We start from the raw sequence: 20,299 nt of genomic DNA on the forward strand, positions 1-20,299 counted from the left end.
TCAGCTGTGAACCTAGAAACTTACAGCCACTTGTGAAAGAGATGTACTCTTGCTCTGGAGTGTGTTACTGAATGTTAAAGCTGTAATGAAATGCTTCTTCTAATCATGTGGTTATTAAATTAAATTTTTTTTAATTAAAAAAAATTCTTCAAAGCATTAAAAAAAAAAAAAGACAGGAGCTTCCTATGTTGCCAAGGCTAGCCTGGTCTCAATTATTAACCGACCTACCTCTGTCTTCTGAGATTCTAAGCATAGGCCACCAGGTCTGCTCATTTCTAGTATCAGTGATCCATGTCCTCTCTTTTTCTTCAGCTGGCTAGAGGTTTATTGATTTTATTCATCTTTTCAAAGAACTGGGTTTGGGGTTCACTGTTTATTGATTTGCCATTTTCAATTTCACAGATTTTCTGCTTTAATTATCTTTTCTTTTCTTCTTATTTTGGATATCACTGCTCTTCTTCTAGCTTCCTAAGCGGACAACTTAGATGACAGATGTAACAAAAAAAGGAATACTGATACATTTACTTATTTCTTGATGTATACGTGTGTTTGCGTACACAGAGACGTCTGTATGTGTGCTGGGGGTGGGGGGACAAATGCCACAGCACACCTGTGAAAAGTCAGAGGACAACTTTTGGGAGTTGGTTCTCTTCCACCGTGTGGGCCCAGGGATCAAACTCAAGTCATCAGTCTTGGTGGCAAAGCCTTTACCTTCTGAGCTACCTCGCCAGTCCAGATAGATTTCAGATTTTCTTTTCCACCATATACAATCAATGTTAAACTTCCCTCTAAGCACTCCTTCTGCTGCATCTGACAGTTTGTAATGTGCTGTGTTTTCCTTATTAACTTCTCCAGATTTCTTCCTTGAGTCATGCATCATTAAATCCCCAGGTATTTGGTTCTTTTCTATTACTGATTTCTAACTCTGTTATGGTATGAGAGCAGATGCTGTATGATTTCCACTCTCTCCTGGGTATTTTACAGTTATGAATATGGTTTACCCTGGTGATTGTAACCTCGAGAAGAATGTGTGTTCTGCTGTTCTGATGCCTATATCATTATGCAATGCCTCATTAACCCTGAAAACCTTTTTTGCATGGATGTCTGCTCTGCCTAAAATTAATATGCCTACCCCTTATTTTTCAGAAAATTACTGTTGGCGTGGTGTATCTTTGTTCCTCCATCTACTTCTATTATACATGTGTTGCTAGTTTTAAAGTGTGTTTGTTGTAACAATATACGGCTATCTTGCTTTTTAACTGCATTTTTAGTCTGTGTAATGTGTGTAAGTGCAGACAGACTACCACAGCATGCATGTAGGGGTTCAGAGGAAAACGTTCAATAGTCCTCTTTTTATCTTGAGGCAGTCTTGTTTCTGCTATGCTCTACACTTGGCTAGCTGGCCTTCACGCTTCCAGGCAATTCTCCTGCCTCTGCCTCTAATCTAGCCATAGGAGTACTGGGATGACAGATGCCTGCCACCTTATTTGGCATTTTTATGTGGGTTCCTGTACTCAAACTCAGGTTGTCAGCTTGCACACAAGCACTTTACCTGCTGAGCAATCTCACAGGCCCCATTATTCTTTATTTATTGTGTGTGTGTGTGTGTGTGTGTGTGTGTGTTGCATGTGCGTGTGCATGCTATAGCACATGGTGGCAGTCAGAGGGGCACTGGCAGGAGTAGGGTCTTTCCTTCCACTACGTGCTTCCTAGGGATCAAATTAAAGTTGTAGGGCCTGGAAGAAACTACCTTTCTTCACTAGGTTTTTTTGTTTTTTTATTTATTATTTATTTATTTATTATTTATTTCATTTATTTTTTGGTTTTTTTGAGACAAGGTCTTACTGCCCTGATTGTTCGGGAGCTTGCTATATAGACCAGACTGGCCTTGACCTCACAGAGATCAACCTGCCTCTGCCTCTCAAGTGCTTGGATTAAAGGCGTGCACCACTATGCCAGGCTCATTTTACTTCTTGATTGACATGTAATATTTACATTTGTACCACACTTACGAAGTATAATGTGGTTTAATGAATATAAACAGTGTTGGTGTTGCTTTTTAATCCACTCTAACAATTTATTTTTGAATTGGTACACTTGGACCACTGACACATTTAAGATAATTACAGAAGCTGGGTTTGGTGGCACAGCCTGTATTTCCCACACTTGGGGGACAGAGGTGGAAAGATTTTGAATTCAAGGCCAGATTGAGCTACATAGTGAGACTGTCTCAAACAAGACAAGAGAAAATAAAATATTATTGATTAAGGAGGCTGGAGACAGGATCTCATGTAGCCCAGGCTGGTCTTTAGTTCATAGGACAACCTTGACCTTGACCTTCTGGTTCTTTTCCTGCCTCTACCTCCCAAGTGCTAAGATTACAGGCTTGGACTACCACGCAAGGTAAAAAGTGTCCTTTTGAATTTGCATAACCTTGAGAGAGAAAAGAAAATTGTCAGAGCAAATCTTTAATACAAAAATAATTCCTAGTTGGAGACATCTTAACCAGAATATGAAACTGACTGTGTTGGAATTGATTCACGTAACCCTCATGAAATTAGGAGATTAAAAATAAGAATTTTTTTTTTAACCTAAAATCAAAAGTTCATAGTAATAAGATTGCAGTTTCTGAAAAAACAAAGACAGGGGAGGAAGAGAACATGTTAATCTGCCGAGTCTGACTATGTGAGTTTGATTTCCAAGATCCACACAGATTCCTGTGGGTTGTCTCTGTCCTCTACAGGCATGCTAACCACATGTGCCCATGTATACACACACATATGTAAAAAAAAAATTTTTTTAAATACTCATTCATTTACAATGGAACACATAAATTTTTTTCTCTCTTCTAAGAATTTTTTCACACATATTATCAAAAATACTTTTAAAAGGGCCAACAAGATTGCTCAGTGGGTATAAGCTCTTGCTTCAAAAGCCTGATGACCTGAATTCAAACCCCTGCAACCCACACAAAGGAGGGAGAGGACCAACTCCACAAAGTTGTTTTCTGACCTCCACACATAAGCCTGTACACACATCTCTCTCACACACACACAACAGTAATAATAATAATAATAATAATTAATAAAAATAAAATAATACTTTTTAAAAAGTGTTAGAGCTGGATAGTTTGCTCGGTCGGTAAAGCGCTTCCTATGCAAGATGAGAACCTGAGTTCAATTCCCATAACACACATAAAAAGCCAAGTGTGGGAAGGTGGAGAAAGCTGATCCCTGAGGCTCGCAGGCCACCAGTCTAGCTGAACCTTGGTCAGTGAGAGACATCATCTCAAAAACCCACAGCACTCTCTGATATTCTCCCTTGTACTTCTCCTCCCCAGTCTCCTTTAACGTTCTTAATCACATCAATCTCTGAACACAGGAGGCTGGCTGCATGGCTCAATTCTCACTTCCTTAGTCTAGATGTTATAGTCTCGTGGTTTAAATCGTACTTGTTATTGTCTGGTGTGGAGCATTCCCACAAAAGGCTCAAGTGCTGAAGGCTCCCTTCCCAGACAGTGATGTTATTTTGGGAGATTCTGAAATTTTCAGTAGGTAGGGCCTAGCTAGAGGTAGGTCACTGCAAGCATATTTTGGGAAGCTGTACACCTGTCTCTTGTCTGTCTGTCTCTCTCTTTCCCCCTCTCTCTGCTTCCTGTCATGAGATGAGTTGCCTCTGCCTCATGCTCCCACCACAATTCTAGAAGCAAGAGTAAGGATTGTAGACTAAAACCTCTGAACCTGGGAATAAAATAAATCTTTTCCCCTTTCAGATTGTTTATGGCAGGAATTTTGTCATACTGAGTAAAGGCTGACTAACATACTACCTTCCTGATAATAACTACCAAATTTCTGTTTCCAGAATTTTCTGTTCAACCCTTTGTCTTGAACTCCAGTCCCTCATAATCTACTTGACCAGGCAGCTCAAATATGACTAGAACTAAATTCCTGATTCATATGAAACCCATTTTTATCTGCATTCAATCCCCTCACCAAATCCTATTCCAGAATACGACTTTGCTTACCACAGGAGGCCCCCTCATCCATAATTTTACTTTCTATCGTCTCAGTGACCCATGGTCAATAATGATTCAAAACATTAGATGGAAAATTCAGAAGTTTTAAATCATACACCATTCAGAATGTGATGAATCTTGTCGTTCAGCCCTGTTCCAACCTAGACATGACTCACCCTTTTGTTCAGCACATCCTCTGCTTACCCTAGTCATTAAGCAGCCTTCTTGACTATCAGATCAGGTGTCACAGTATTGATATTGCAATGCTTATGTTCAAGTAATTCCTATGCAACCCATGTCACAATACCTGCATCTTTCACCTTGCTTCATGTCACCATGCAGGTATTTTATCATTATCAAACCCTAAGGAGATGAGTGAATACAATAAAGATTTTTAAATAGGCAGAGAATATATTCACAAACCACTTTTTCCAGAAATGCATTTATGTCTTTTGATATGTGAGTTGCTGCACATATGTATGTGTATCACATACATGCCTAACGCTGGAGGAGACCAGAAAAAGGCATCCAATTCCCTCTAGAATTACAGGTAGTTGTGAGCCACCTGATGTGGGTGCTGGGAGACAAACCCAGGTCTTCTACAAGAGCATCAAGTGCTCTTAACCACTGAGCCATATCTCTAGGCCATGACATCATTACTTACTGTAAAACTGTACCTGCTCCTTTCCAGCTCTTCCTGCCCCTACCCAGTTTTATTTTCCTTCTCAGTAACTGTTACTATCTGACTGGATATATTTTAACTTAAAAATTTTTATCATCCTTATCTTCCTCTAGTGCTCTAGTGGAATATTAGCTCCACGAGGACAAAGACTTTGTTTTGGGTTACACTTTAAACATCACTTAACTATGATAATCTGTATATGTCTGCTGCATGAATCTTGAAAATGGAACTCTTAAACTGTGATGAAGCAAGCCAGGCATGGTGCCATATGCCCTTAGTCCCAGCACGCAGGAGGTAGAGGCAGGTGGATCTCTGTTAGATTAAGGAAACCCTGTCTCAAAAAGAAAAAATCCGATAAAAGCTAAGAGACTTGGGACTCTGTGATGGTTAGTTTTATTTATTTCATTTATTTTATTTTTTGATTTATTTTTATGTGCATGAATGTTCTGCCTGCATATATGTCAGTGTCTGACATGCAGTGCCCACAGAGATCAGAAAAGTGTGGCAGATCCTCTGGAACTGGAGTTATGGACATTAGCCACCATGTGGGTTCTGGGATTCGAACCCAGGTCTTCTACAAGAGTTTCCAGTGCTCTTAACTACTGTGATGGTTAGTCTTAATTATCAACTTGACATAATCTAGAATCACCTGGGAGTCTCAGTGAAGAACTATCTAAATTAGGTTGGCCTGTGGACATACCTGTGAAGGCTTTTTAAATTTATGTGTATGAATGTGTTGCCTGCATGGATATAAATGCACCTGTGTCATTCAATGCCCTCAGAGGTTAGAAGAGGGACTTAGATTCCCTGGAACTGGAGTAATGAATGGTTGTGAGCAGCCATGTGGGTGCTGGGACCAAATCCAGGTCCTCTCCATGAGCAGATGGTGCTCTTAAGCACTGAGCCATCTCTCCAGCCCTGATTATTATTTTTTGAATGTGTATGAGTGTATTGCCTGCACTTGGTAAGTGTACCCTTGTCATGCAATGCTCACGGAGGTCAGAAGAAGGCGTCAGATCCCCTGGAACTAGAGTTACCGATGGTTGTTAGGCACTATGTGGGTGCTGGGAATGGAACCGGGTCCAGAGAGTGTTTCTCTGTGTAGCCCTGAGCTAGCCTCAAACTCACAGAGATCCTCCTGCCTCTACCTCCCAAGTACTGGGATTAAAGGTGTGTGCCAGCATGTTGGGCTGAGATTTTCTTACGTGGGTTAACTGGGTGGCAGGACTCACCTTGAATGTGGGCAGCATTATTTCTTGAGCTGGGACCTGGACTGAATAAAAAGGAGAGGGCCAGCTGAGCACTAGCATGCATGAATTAACTCATCGCTCTCTGCTCTTGATGTGGATGTAACAGAACTAGCTGCTTCAAGTTTCTAGAATTCTATACCTGGAGTTGTGAGCCAAGTAAACCCTTTCTTCCTTAGGTTACTTTTGTCAGAGTAGTCTATCACAGCAACGGGAAGGGAAACTAAATCAGACTCCATAATGTCTAGCCTCTGGAACTGGGTGATTACCATTTCCATTCTAATAATGATGGAGACTATGAAAATCCTTGATCTTCCATAGCAAGTAAGTTAATTTGTGCCACAGGATGTGTCCAGTTTCTTCATTCCCTCATCATTCTGCAGCTTTTCTCCAATGTACATCCTATAAAACATTAGTTTACTGTCATAGAAAAAAAAATCCCAGTAATCAGTTCAGGCTACAAATTATATCTATAAAGAAAAATCTTACAGAACACTATCATATTTGGACAGAAAACAGAAACAAGATGTTGTTATGAGTAAGGGAGAAGAATCTCAAATCCCACTTACCCTGCACCAACTGTCTGGTCTTGGACAAGTTAATTTAGACACTGTGCTTCAGTTTTCTTATCTGTAAATTAGAGATTGGTACTTGTTAGAGCTGTTACAAGGATTTTTTTTAAAAAGGTACTGGTGTTTAAATCACTCAGCACAATATCTGACACAAAATAATCACAGAAGAAACAGTTGTTACTGAAACTACATACCACTGCTATGTTTTGAAGAGTGAAAAGTGGTATATTTTTACTTCATTACCTTTTGCAGCCAATTCTTAAAACTGAAAGATCAGCTGGATGTGGTGGGTAGGCCTGTAGTCCCAGCACTTGGGAGGCAGAGGCAGGCTGCCTCTGTGAATTCAAGGCCAGCCTGGTCTACATAGTGAGTTCCAGGATAGCTGGGGCTGCAGGGTGACCCTGCTTCAAAAAGACAAAAAAAAGACAAAAAAAAGAAAAAAAAGAAAAACAAAAACAAAAAAACTGTGAAAGATTATAAAGAATAAACGTCTTTTCTACGTGACCGTTGTTAGAAAATCTGGAGAGAAAACCATCTGCTTCATAACCCTATGTGTCAACTGTGGAAGTTTGCAATCACCTGAAGCCTAAATGGAAAGTGTGCAAATGCTGTCTTAACGTGGGCATCCCTGGACACCGTGATATTCCGTACAGTTAGTTCACACACACCCCACAGCTCCCACAGACGCCCAGACTGTGCACTCCATATGACCCGTAGGAACTTTTTGATGCTGCGAAGGATTTCACCTTTTTCTAATTATCATTTCGACCCAGGCCTCACAAGGACTCGGAAGTCTGGCTGGGGTCGGGGGAGAGCCGCTTCGGAGAACCCCGGATTAACCGCGCACCCCGCCCTCCCCAGGTCTCCCCTTCCGCGGTGGCAAATCCAGAGGGCATCCTCGCCGGATAGCACCAGCTTCGTCTGCAAGGCCCCGGGCCTCCCCGCCAGCACCGCCCGTGAGCAGCGACTAGACCCGTACCGGCTCCTCGGCCTGCAAGAAGCCGGGCGGCCTCGTCCCGCACACCCTCGGCCGGGCCTCGGGCTGCCCTCCACCGGCCTTCGGAGTCCGCAGAACAGGTGTCACCGGCTCCCGCCCAGGTGCTGCCCACGACCCGGTCCCAGGTACCTGCGCCCCAAGTAGCGGCGACAGCTTGCTCCTCCTCTCCTGTGGCGGGGGGGAGCACGGAAGCCACGGAGATGGGCGGATTCCCCCGCGGGGCAGAGCGGCCTCGCGCCACGCGATTGCGCGTCCCCTGCAGGTGGGAGGCCGCATAGCGGCTCGGCCCGCTCCTGGGTTAGCCAAAGAACCCAGTCTGCAGCTTAGGAAGAGAAAGGTTTATCCAGTCTGAACCTCCGACCATTCCGCATTTTCACTCCCGTTTCTAAATATTCGTCAAATCCCTTCGACTAAATAGAAATTTCAAAACAAGAGTAAATTTATTAGTGCTTTACACATTAATTTAATATATTTGCTGACTGCTGGGGATATGTTTAGAATCCAAACATATTAGTAAATAATGGTTGAGTAATCCTGTTCTGGTTTTTTTTTCTATTATTAAAAAATACGTTGTGCCGGGCGTGGTGGCGTATGCCTTTAATCCCAGCACTTGGGAGGCAGAGGCAGGCGGATCTTAGTGAGTTCCACCCCAGCCTGGGCCTACATAGTGAGTTCCAGGACAGCTGGGGCTACAGGGAGACCCTATCTCAAAAAGACAAAACAAACAAACAAACAAACAAACAAAAAACGTTGTGACTACTTCACCCCTCTTTGTAGGATATCTTGATTTACTGTGACATGTGTACAGCCAACCCCCAAAAAAGGTGAGATACCCATTTACTAGAACATTCTTCCACATAAGCTTTTCTTTTTTCTGTTTATCAACTCCAGCTTATAGCCAAAATGATTTCCACCAAAAAGTAACTGTCCCTCCTTTGTATTATTGCACCATTCATCCAGCCAGACCATCATCTAGGATGACATGTATTCAAGGACTTAGTACAAACCACCACAAACCTAATCATTTTAAATAGCATTGGCCTGTGAATGATGGTGTCAGAAGGTCAGTGTGGGCAAGTTATATCGTTACCCTTGAATTTGGAGCATTTCCACAATGACTGACACACAGGACATATTTGCTCTGTAGTTCTCCACCCTTGCAGGACATTCCAATCACTACAAGAGCTCAGAGTTGTTCAGTAGCAGAGTCTAGGCATCTGTGTTTTTGCTGCTCAGGGATTTCTAATGTGTATCCGGGGCTAGGTGGAGAACTGCTGTATTAGATCTGAGGGACGGATGTAGAGAAGAAAATGTTTGCTCAGGGTAAAATTTTTACCAGAAAGGCCTTTTCTTACTAAGGGAAAGAAAGAAAGGATTTGGCTCTGCTGATTAAATGCTCCTACACGGTGGTAGAAAATGCAGAAGAATTTTTTGAAAAACCATTTATGAGAACACTTAATTGAACACTTATCAGAAAAGACTCAAAGTAATCTAGCAACCATCCTGTGGTAACCAGTTGTCTACGAAGAAAGAGATGTGATCAGAATGGGAGGTGTGTTTAAAATACTCAAAGTGCATTTTGTTCTTTGTAGTGCTATAGAATTGCCAGGAGAGGGAGACATGCTCCTGAAAAACATAGCTCCCATAGGTATCCCTTCCCCACCCAAGACCTGGGAAACCAGGAGATACTAGCCTGGGTTCTCCGGCATAAACACTGACTGAGCACTCAATACCAGACAGTAGCACATCTTTACTTGCAGTAGATTTGGATTCATTTTAGTCCCTGTTTAAAACAATTAAACCTGGAGAAAAAAATGGGGGCTGGAGAGATGATGGCTCAGCAGTTAAGAACACTGGCTGCTCTTCCAGAAGACCCACGTTCCAATCCCAGCACCTATACGGCAGCTAACAACTGTCCATAACTCCAGTTCCAGAGGATCAGTAACCCTCTTCTGACCTCTGTGGGCACTGCATGACATGGATACACTTATACACATGCATGGATGCACATATACACATACACTCATACACATAATTTTTCTCTTTTTGGTCTTTTTGAGACAGGGTCTCCCTGTAGTCACTGATGGCCTGGATTCACTATGGAGACCAGGCTGGCCTTTAACTGACAGAGATCCACCTGCCTCTGCCTCTCAAGTGCTAGGATTAAAGCCACCACACCTAGCTCTTCTTCTTTTTTTTTTTTTTAATTAAAAGAAATGATGTGGGGCTGGAGAGATAGCTCAGAGGTTAAGAGCTCTTTTACAGAGGCCCTGAGTTCGGCTCCCAAGCACCCATGTTTGGTGACTCACAACTGCCTATATCTCCAGCTCTAAGGAGCTGACTTCTGTGGGTGCCTGTACTCACGTGCACATACCCACACACAGACACACATACACACACATATACACACACGTAATTAAAAATAAAATCTTTTTAAAAATTATATGTGCTCAGGCAGTATACAGTTTTACAAAACTGAGGAAAAATATGAAGCCTATGAGAATATTTTCCTCTAAGAACCAGCATAACTAGAAAGTGCTCAACCAAACTTTCAAAGTGAGAGCTCTTTCTCTTTGTTAATTATGAATTAAAATCTTAGAACTTGAACTTTTAGAGTTAGAACACTGCTGGCATCCTGGGGAGAAGAAAAAGAGCTCAGCTCCTTGCTGTAGCACTTTGTTGCTTTTCTTTGCATGTCCCCACACATGTCAGAACCATACAGGTTTTCATGCACAGATGAAACAAACAATGCATTCAACAGGAACGCAGATCGTGTCTAGCACTAATTAAGCTTCCCTACCAAATCTACATAGCTGGCCCTTTGTGAGTACCCTTTGCAAAGATTCAAGCAAATACCATGCAAATCCTTTCAAGGTGACTTGTGAAATGCTGGGCTCTGTGGGGGGTGGGGGGTGGGGGAGAACTACAGTGCATATGATAGGATTTGTTAAGTTATGGCACCTTACACAATTGTGCCAGTTGTCCAGGAAGTGAAGGCTTAGAAGGGGGTGTTGGAGGATCAATAAAAAGTCACAAATTATGGGCCCATAAAGGCATGCTTGCCACCAAGTCTGATGACTGAATCCAATTCCTGAGACTCACATTATGGAAGGAGAGAAGGAGAGAATCAAGTCCTGCAAGCTGTTCTCTAACAACTTGTAATGTGCACGTGTGTGTGTGTGTGTGTGTGTGTGTGTGTGTGTGTACACACACATACACTAAATAATAAACTAATGTAAAAGTATTTTTTAACTTGCAAACTAGTTTCTGTGAGAATTCTGGGAAGCTAAGCATGGCTTGGGCCCCAGAAGTGAAAATAGCTTCCTCTGTAGCCACTGCCTCTGGGAGGCCTCCACCATGGGCCTGTTGATGGACATGGGGTCTGGAGGTCAGCAGCACCAGTGGTCCAGAAGAGTGGGTGTGGGGTGGACAGGTGAGGACAAGTGGAAACCTATCAGCACCTCCGAACCTGTATGCCACTCTACCTGACTGTGAAAAGACCTTCAGCTACAATGTGCCTTACCTTACTCTGTCTTTCCAACTTACATGCAACGTCCTCTCTGGTCCACTTCTAAATTGGAGCCATTCTGGGAAGGGCAAAATTCTGGGAAACATAGTTACCAACATAGCCCAGCTGACATAACATAGCAAAACAAACAATTCAGGACACATACATGTTCATTCAACTAATTTTGCAGATGGGAGAAGTGACAGAAGCCAGCTCAAGTAATTCACCTAAACCCCATGGATAGCTAGAGGCTGAAGCAAGCTCCAATATCAGTTGAGGAAGAGAATGGAGGTCAGAGGAATCACCTTCCACCTCCATATCATGCCTGTCATCTTTTGTGAACTTAAGTACTCTGAAGTATTGCAAGCAGAATTGCAGAAAGTTTTCATGCATTGCTTATGAGTTCCCTTCCTATGCTAAGAGGCAGTGAGCAGGCTATGTGCCTTCAGTCTGCACAAACCAGAAAATCTTGATTTTGCAATCTCTGAGTGCCTGGGTACAGGGGCTTTGGGGTAAGAACAATGTGATATGGACTACTAGGCATTTGAAGCAGAGCCTTGCCTGGAATGTAGGGTATGTATGAATGTGATTTCGAAGCCCCCCAAAACTGTTCTGAAGAGCCCTGCTACACATCACTGAGAATGTCAGTGACACCCTCCTCAGTGCCTAAGAAATAATGATTTCCATGTTTGCATATTTATTTATAGATAGGTTCTCTCATTGGACTGGAACTTACCAAGTAGTGTGGCCAGTGAGGGATTCACATGTTTCCATCTCCCTAGCTTTGGGATTACAAGCATGAACTGCCATGTCTAGCTTTCTCTTTCCTTCCTCCCTCCCTCCCTCCCTCCCTCCCTCCCTCCCTCTTTACTTTTTTTACATGGATTCTGGGATCAAACTCAGGTTCTCATGCTTGAAAGGTAAGCACTTTATCAGTAAAGCCATCTCCCTAGTCCTGGTCATTTATATTATTATTCCAATGTAACCCCAAAGCTGGGCATGGTGGTACATATCTGTCATTATGGCACTGGAGAGATTGAGTCAGGAAGATGGTGAGTTTGAAACCAACCTGGGCTACACAGTGAGATCCTGTCTCAAAAATAAAGTAAAACAACAACCCAAAACAAAATTTTAAAAAAGCAAATGATACCCCAGAAACTCTAGGTTAATCTTGTAAGTTTTGTGAAAAGCAGCCAAGAAGAACAACAGAAGATTATTCTAGAGAAACTCCTGGACTAGGCAGCTCTTGCCTTTTCTTCACTGTTTTCTGGCCCCCAGTTTCCCCTTCTTTTTTTTTAAGATTTCATTTTATTATTTTTATTTTATGTATATGAGTGTATTGCCTGCACATATGTAAGTGCATCCATGTCATGCAATGCCCGTGGAGGCCAGAAGAGAGCATTGTATTCTCTGGAACTGGAATTATAGACAGTTGTTAGCCACCATGTGGGTACTGAGAATTGAACCCTGATCCTCTGTAAGAGCAGCCAGTGTTTTAACTGCTGGGCCATCTTTCCAGCCTCCCAAGTTTCCCTTCTAGCCATTTTAAATTATCCTGCTTCTTAGAAATCACACTAGTTCAGGGCTTGTTAAGTCTGGGCACAGGAAAAGTTAAGGATTCATCCTGGGGCCACCAAGCTTGGAGGTGTCTGCTCAGTCCGGAAAATGAGCAGCTTAGAAGATTTCAGTCATCATGTTAAAAGGTTTGTTTCAACCCTAGCATGGAGCTGAGCTCAACCCAGGGACAACTAAGTTGAAAATTTACCCTTAGAGGGATCTCAACTCTTACTTTAATCTCACAACAAACCCTTGGTACTTACTAGATAGATAGACACAAAGCCATCGTTTTCTCCTGTCAGAACTGGCCTCAGTCCTGCTGTCCTCTAAAAGCACTCTTCCTGTGCCTCCTTTTACGTTTACAAAACTGTGATGTCACTCTCAGGGTGAAGCCCAAGTCTGCTCTACTGTGACCCCCAGCCTAGCTAGAACTGTGCTCTGACAGCCACTTCTGCAAATGCAACCAGACCAGACACCTTTGGAGCTTCTATTCCTGACAGAAAAAGGCGGGTAAGGAATGAAAGTTGCCTCTTAGCTTATGTGTTTGTTTCAAGGTATCCAGAATGAGAAGACTTAACAGACTATAAATGATTATTTTTTTTAAAGAAGTAATCTGAAAAATGCATACTCATATCCATCTTCCAACTCACAAAGTATGACTAAGAAATGGGTGTCAGGCTAGAGAGATGTCTCAGTGGTTAGGAGCACTGACTGCTCTTGCAGAGGACCAAGGTTCAGTTCCCAGCACCCACATGGCAGCTAACAACTGTCCATAAACCCAGGGATCTGATGCCCTCTTCTGGTCTCTGCAAGACTGCATGCACTTACATGCAGGCACTCATATACACAAAATAATTTTTTTTAATGAGTAGCATTAGCTGCTGTCAAAGTTTTCCTATGTATCATCCCAAATGTCAAAGTTAATCACCAGTGTGATAGTATCAAAAGGGGAGGCATGTGGGGATTGATTAAGTCATGAGGGCAGAGCCTTTCTGGATGGAATTATCACCTTACAAAAAGATGTGAGGAGGGGAGTTCCTTCGTACAGTCTCTTCCACTACATGAGGACCCAGCAACAGGAGCCATCTGGGAAGCAGAGAGCAGTCCTCACTGGACATCGAAGCTGTCAGCACTTTGGCCTTCATCTTTCCAACTTGCAGAGCTGTGAGAAAGAAATGTCTGTGTTTTATAAACTGCCCAGTCTCAGGGATTTTACTAGAGTAGTATAGACTTTTGTGTTTGTTCAGTTTTGCTAATTATCCAGTTGGATATTTTAAGTCTCAGGTCAAGAAGTTTATAAAAGGGCAGCAAGGTTTCAGGAATTTTCTACAGTGAACTTACTGCCTTCGTCTATCCATTGCTAATTCTAAGATTGCATGTCATTTCTTTTAATTTTACAGAAAGGGAAAAGAGATAAGGAAAAGAAGAGAATAATGACATTTGCTACACAAAATGTTGCAAAAGAGTAACTAATGCCATTTATAACTGATACAACCAATACCATCCCATTTCAGTTACTTGTAAGAATTTCTACCACTGTGCCTCATTTCAGTCAACCCATAGGACTAAGCCCTGACCACAATCTTACTATTTTCTTCCTTAACTGGTTAATGTACAGGTCATAGGGAGTGGATCACTTTCCTTTTGTTCCCAGTAGGTGCGGATTTGGCATATTCACCTCTAGAAAGTACCATACTTCACCAGTCATTTTGAGGCATTAGCTAAGAACCAGTTCAATCACTGATGTTTGAAAACAACTTGGCCCCATGTGGTTAACTTCCACAGCATTTATAAGCCATTTAATAGGTACCATCTTTTACTCATCATTCTTGTTCTGTGGGAAATCAAATTCTGAACTTCCTTGGGTTGGATTTCCATCATCTCTGCACAATAGACCCCACTCCAAAAGGAGCTCCCCTGAAACCCTGCCAGGAGCAGGAGCATCTGTGGCCATAGCAAGCCAGAACCATTAAACCAAATGACTAACCTCGTTCAAGATACCCCATGTAAAGCCCATCTACTTAACTGATGACTGTACCCTACAGAAAACTACCAAAGGCCCAAACCCCCCAATAGCATCATGTACCTTTCCAGAGCTCTGATTTTCCTTATTTGGAAAATTATTATACAAGTGACTTACTTCACAGAATACAACTATTAACATGTTTTTAGTGTGTGTGTGTGTGTGTGTGTGTGTGTGTAGGTATGTACATGGATGTCCTCAGAGGTCAGAAGAGGGTGTTGGGATTCCCTGGAGCTAGAGTTATAGGCAGTTCTGAGTAACCAGATATGTGTCCTGGGAACAGAACGTGGAACTTCAGCAGGTGCTTTTAAACACTGAGCCATCTCTACAGCCCTAACTGTTAGCTATTAAAAAGCAATGTATAAGCAAAATGCAACTATAACCCAGTATGTGAGAACTGAAAGTCATCTTGTAAGGAACAATTGGCTAGTCACATTTTTTTCTACATTAATTCAGTATACATTATTGTATGACAGTACACCAACATACCTCTTTCTTTCTCCCTTTCTCTCTCTCTCTCTCTCTCTCTCTCTCTCTCTCTCTTTCATTTCATTTCAGTCCTTTTGAGACAGGGTCTCCCTGTAGCCCCAGCTGGCCTGGATTTTGCTATGTAAACCAAGCTGACCTCACAGAGATCTGACTACCTCTGCCTCCTGAGTGCTGGGATTAAAAGGGCGCACCACAACGCCCGACTGTTTTTGTTGTTTTTTGACATAGAGTCTCATTATGTAGCTCTGGATGGCCTGGAACTCACTATGTAGACCAGGCTGGCCTCAATCTCACAGAGATCCGCCAGCCTCTGCTTCCTGAGTGCTGGGATTAAAGGTGTGCAACCATCACCTCTGGCATTTACTTTTTTCTGGACACTTTCTTTGTCTGACTGAGGAAAAGACCGAGGCTACCAGGAAGGAGAGGCTCTTCACTGTATCTCGGACAACCACCATCTCTGCCCACTGTACACACTACACACGCGGCAGGGGGATAACTAAAAAGTATTCAGGAAAGTAGAGGTGCTTCTGTTGCTGAATCTTCTCTGTGTTTTTCTTTCATTTGGTGTTTTAGGATCCTTTTGGCTGCTGTTTTCTCACCAAAGCTTGCAACCTACTTAGTTTGCCATAGATTAAGAAGACCCACTGAAGGGGTACTCCAATTGCCGCACCTTGCCTCCCTGTTCAGTGTGGAAGGAGCCAGAGTGGTCTGTGTCCTGATTCCCTATTGGCAATTTGGGTAACCTTTTCAGAGGATGGTGTCAGGTAGGAATTGGTTAAGCAGTTAGGGTAAAGAGACCCCAAAGAAAAGTAGACAGTTTCTTGGCTAAAACTCACAATGTCCTTGGGCCTCTTAGCAACATACTCTGTTCTGAAGGCCAAAAATGTCAAAAGTATTTGGGAGCTTTTATCTAATCCTTCAAAGATTTTAGGGTTACCTCTTCAGAGGGGGGAATGTTAGAGTAGCCAAAAGCCCCGTGAAAATCAATCAATCAATTAAAAAAAAAAGATCACTTAATTCTCCTTAAACTTACTTTGGGGGTGGCTTTAATGTCCTTTCTAACTGCAATATTTAACATGAAATTTGCTTAGTTGTTCACATGAGGAAGTGCAAGCTCCCTCACACTAGTACAGACCTAGACACAGCCCGGGGCGGTGGGGAGGAGCGGGGAATAGGCTCTGTAGACAAAGCCTGAGCATGCTCCTTCCAGAGGTGCCAACTGCCTCAGATACTAGGGTTGACCACAATTTCATGAGCTTTCCTCTATTTTCCTCATGATGCCTTTGTGAAAATCTCTAGCTCAAGTTTCTTATACTAGTTATTTTGGAACATAAACAGCAGTTAAAACAAAAAAGAGAGAGCACGCCTAGTTTCAAGAAGTGATGCTACTGAAGAGCTGTATGTCAGGAGAAAATAGGGCCAACGGGGACATATGTACATCCCCTGAATGCATCCTCCATACATATAAAATCCCCTCTAGATTATAATACCAATAGAATGGAAATGCTATGTAAATAACTGCTGCACTGAATTTTTAGGGAATAATGACGAGGAAAACAAAGTTTGTACATGCTCAGGACATGTCCCAACGTGGTACAGCAGGATACAGGGGTGGTTGAATCCACGATGCAGAGTCCATAGACACAGAAATGAGGAAGAAAGACATATGACCTGATGAGCAAGTCTTTTGGTCGGGAAGCGAGTCAAACCCCTAGATTAAAAGAAGCCCAGGCATCCCCAAGTCCCTTCCTCTCTTACATAACTACTTACTAAGTCCTGTTTTCCACTATTCCGGTTCCTTATTCTTCCCAGTGAATCCTGTGAAATGTGTATTATCGCTTGTATTTCTCTTTTTGTATTCGCATATTAATAATGTTTGGAGATGTTTCTGGTTTTCTCTTCCTCAAATAAGAGATGAAATGTTCTGTTTAGATGAGACCAGGTGTATTGAGGGCAGTCTGGCCTTAGAGTAATTTTCTGCTTTTACTGTTGGGATACTGCGTCAGTATACACACATATAGTTTCCTCTTGTCTCCTCACTACTCATTTAACCTAAAACTCTGGTTTTTTTTGTTTGACACTGGGACTTGCCGTGTAGCCCAGGCTAGCCTTGAACTGGTGATCTTCTTGTCTCAGTCATGCTCCACCACACCCAGCTTTAACCTAAAGCTCCTCCAGTGAAGAGAGCTTTCCTCATTTCTTAAACAGCATCTTTCATTCCCATCACTGTCTGTTTTCCCCTTTTACTAGTGTGTCCCTTCCCTGGCCCACATCTCTACTCTTTCTTCAAAGTCTCTATTCTCAGAGCTTGTCTGATAGCACCCAAGTTCCTTTGACACATAGGTCCACCCTACACTTCTGATATCAACTACACATTATCTGGGATTATTACTCTCCTATGTCAAGTTGAAACATAAAATGAGAATTCAATGATTTTTTTTTTTTTAGCCTACAAAGGCAGCAATCGCATAGGGCTCAATCTTCTAACCCCAATACAGATTTTCTGTGCCCCTGGTATCTGTGATGGTCCCTTTCCCATGTAGGTTTAGATAGATCTTGACTATTCTTAAGTTGGCACAATAGCAGATAAGTTTCCATTTTACTCTGACAATGATCTTGATATACTAATCTACTTACTGTGGAGGATGTGGAATGTCGGAGATTTCCTCTGCAAAGATATCAACTACACAAATACAAATTTTTTAGGTACTGGAAGTTATGGTTATAGACATTGACTTATACACATCAGAGGGTTTTAGCAGACTCTACACTTCAAAAAATCCACAGAATTTTCACCAATAAATTCTATATTCAATATATTTCATATTTATTTTATCATTAGTTATACAACCCAGAAAAAGAACATTAGAATATTACACTTTTTTCTATTTGTTTTGTGTACATTCCTCCTTCCCTTTTCTTTATTGTGGTCTTAATCCCGCACACAATTGCATCATAATTATTATAATAAAATTGAAACTGAATAAGGAAAACATGGAAAAATACACATTTTTAAAGTTAAGAGATTTATATTTGATGTTGGTGCAGGAACTTATTGCTTTCCAAAATAAAAATATTCAAATTGGCATGATGGTTATTGAATTGAACTCAGTTCTAAGGATAAAGCACAGCCATATAGTGGGGAACTCGGGCCTCGGCCACCTGCTGCTTTGACTCTGGTGTTGTTTGCCTGGGCAGCCTGTCACATTGAAATCTTCTATATTGGACTCACGAGTAGGTTAGGAAGCAGGGCAGCATTTTACCATCTGTTCTTGCTTTCTGGATAGGTCTGAGACACCTGCTTTCTTTTCCAATGATTCCTTTTCCTAGTCACAGCTATATTTTTCCCAGCTGATGAATAATGTCTTTAGAACTTGACCCCAAATGCATTCACATGATTTTAGAACTGTTCGTATGATATCAGACTATACAAAGACTCCATGAAGCCAAGTAAGCATCTACCTTAGGGACACAAATAGAATGAACTCCCTGCTTACCCATTTGAACTTGTTGTCTGTCACTAAAACACACTCTATGGCTTTAGTTCCTCTACCTTTGCAATCCTGTGGTTTACAGTAGCTGCAGCTGTCTGATGGATACAGTTTACTTCAGTGTCAAAGGAAGTGGAAAGAAGTTGAGAAAATTCCTGATGTTGGGAAGCCCATCTCCCCTCCCCAAGTCCTGGCACGGTCTTCAGACAGGCCTAGGAGACATTTTAAAAGCTGAGACTTCAGAGATCTTCTTCTGTTATGGTCCCCCAAACACGGTCACCTTCAGCTTTCTTAATCTTGCTTTTTCTTAGTAGAAAACGAAAAAAGTCTTTCTGCTGGGACATAAACAGAGAGGTCAGAGACATTAAGTAAGAGGAAGAAATTTCCACAGTGATAGTAACAAAAATCTCATGGAGGTTGAAATAGTATGAAAGGGGCAGCAAAAAAGGTTGTATCTGGACTGGAGAGATGGCTCAGTGGTTAAGAACACTTGCTGTTCTTCCAGAGACCCAGGTTCAATTCCCAGCACCCACATGGCAGCTAACAATGGTCTGTAACTCCAGTTCCAGGGAATTTGATGCCTTGTTCTGACCTCTGCAGGCATTGCATGACATGGGTGCACTTACATACATGCAGGCAAAACACTCATACACATAAAATAAAAATAATACATGGTTTTTATTCTTCTTTGTGGGGGTAAGTGCCTTTCTCCTGGGACTGAGAACAGCGCCCCCTACTGGTTGGCTCAAGGAGCCGTTCTCTGAGTGCCTCTGGGCACTGGGGTGTCATCTAGGCCATACTTATCCCTGTCTCTCTTGTCCCTCTTCACTCTTTTAAAACCATGTAAATCTCAGTTCTTCACTAAGTCTCTTCTATATAACCCACAGAAACACAAACTCTTTAAAAGTATCCTGCTTACTGTAACGCCTTTTAAAAAAAGGTTGACCACAAACCTTCAGTTTGCCTTCAGTACATACACATTCATAAAGCAAAAGCCGTGGAGAGTGGGCTTCAGTCTTATGAACCTGTGTGTGTGTGTGTGTGTGTGTGTGTGTGTGTGTGTGTCTGGGGTCTTTGTGAGAATAGATATATGTGCATGTGTGGGAGGATGTGGACACATGTGGAGGCCAGTGGTCGACATCAGGTGTCTTCCTCTGTCATTTACTACTTTGTTTTTTGAGTCAAGGTCTCTCACTGAGCTTAAAGAAAACCTCAGGGATCCTCCTGGGGTCTTCACCTCCCCAGTGCTGAGATTATAGGTGCACACCCCAGAACCTAACATGGGCTCTGGGAGTTGAACTCAAGTCCTCCTGCTTGTGCAGCAAACACTTTACTAAGACATCTCCCCAGTCCCACCTGGGGAACTTTTTAAAAGTTCTGTGGCCCAGGGTCCTCAGATCAACTAAATCAGACTCTCTGGAGTGGAACCAGATATCATTTGTGTTTTAGAGCACACCAGAGAACTGCTTCCAATGAGCAGCCAAGGCTGAGAATCCAGGGGCTGGCCATCAGTAGGCTATGGAAACGGATGAACTTAAATGCTGTGGCGATCATCATCTACAGTTTGCTAATAAAGAAATCAAAGCATAGCCAGGCGTGGTGGTACACATCTTTAATCCCAGCACTCTGGAGACAGAGGCAGGCAGGGCTCTGTGATCTAAGTGGTGAATTGCACTCCAGTCAGGGTTTATAAATAAATAAATAAATAAATAAATAAA

General features: G+C 42.3%; 2 protein-coding genes across 8 annotated transcripts in view; both read right to left on the reverse strand.

Annotated features, from left to right (window-relative positions):
• The window catches only part of Ankrd46 (ankyrin repeat domain 46), a 39,187-nt gene extending 31,459 nt beyond the window's left edge, over positions 1 to 7,728 (reverse strand). The window contains exons 1-2 of one of the 3 annotated variants that reach the window (XM_008831558.3): positions 7,643 to 7,728; positions 6,514 to 6,574 (exon numbers count right to left, since the gene is read on the reverse strand). Coding sequence is in view for 1 of the 3 variants with exons in the window: in XM_029562788.1 (XP_029418648.1) it covers positions 6,214 to 6,222 (9 nt within the window). In the remaining 2 variants the exon portion in view is untranslated. The other 2 variants (XM_008831557.3, XM_029562788.1) reach the window with 2 other exon arrangements.
• Positions 7,729 to 7,810: 82 nt separating this feature from the next.
• Snx31 (sorting nexin 31) overlaps positions 7,811 to 20,299 on the reverse strand; it is a 123,309-nt gene continuing 110,820 nt past the window's right edge. For 2 of the 5 annotated variants that reach the window (XM_008831559.2, XM_029562785.1), the window contains 3 exons: positions 18,644 to 18,913; positions 13,593 to 13,740; positions 7,811 to 7,923 (listed from right to left, as the gene is read on the reverse strand). In XM_008831559.2, the coding sequence (XP_008829781.1) occupies positions 18,821 to 18,913 (93 nt within the window). In that variant the 3' untranslated portion in view covers positions 7,811 to 7,923; positions 13,593 to 13,740; positions 18,644 to 18,820. Of the gene's footprint in view, positions 7,924 to 13,388; positions 13,741 to 17,906; positions 18,917 to 20,299 lie in introns of those variants that run through there. The other 3 variants (XM_029562786.1, XM_029562784.1, XM_029562783.1) reach the window with 3 other exon arrangements.

The sequence above is a fragment of the Nannospalax galili genome, unplaced genomic scaffold (assembly GCF_000622305.1).
Source record: "Nannospalax galili isolate Female #2095 unplaced genomic scaffold, S.galili_v1.0 scaffold334, whole genome shotgun sequence".
Classification (NCBI taxonomy): Eukaryota; Metazoa; Chordata; class Mammalia; order Rodentia; family Spalacidae; genus Nannospalax; species Nannospalax galili.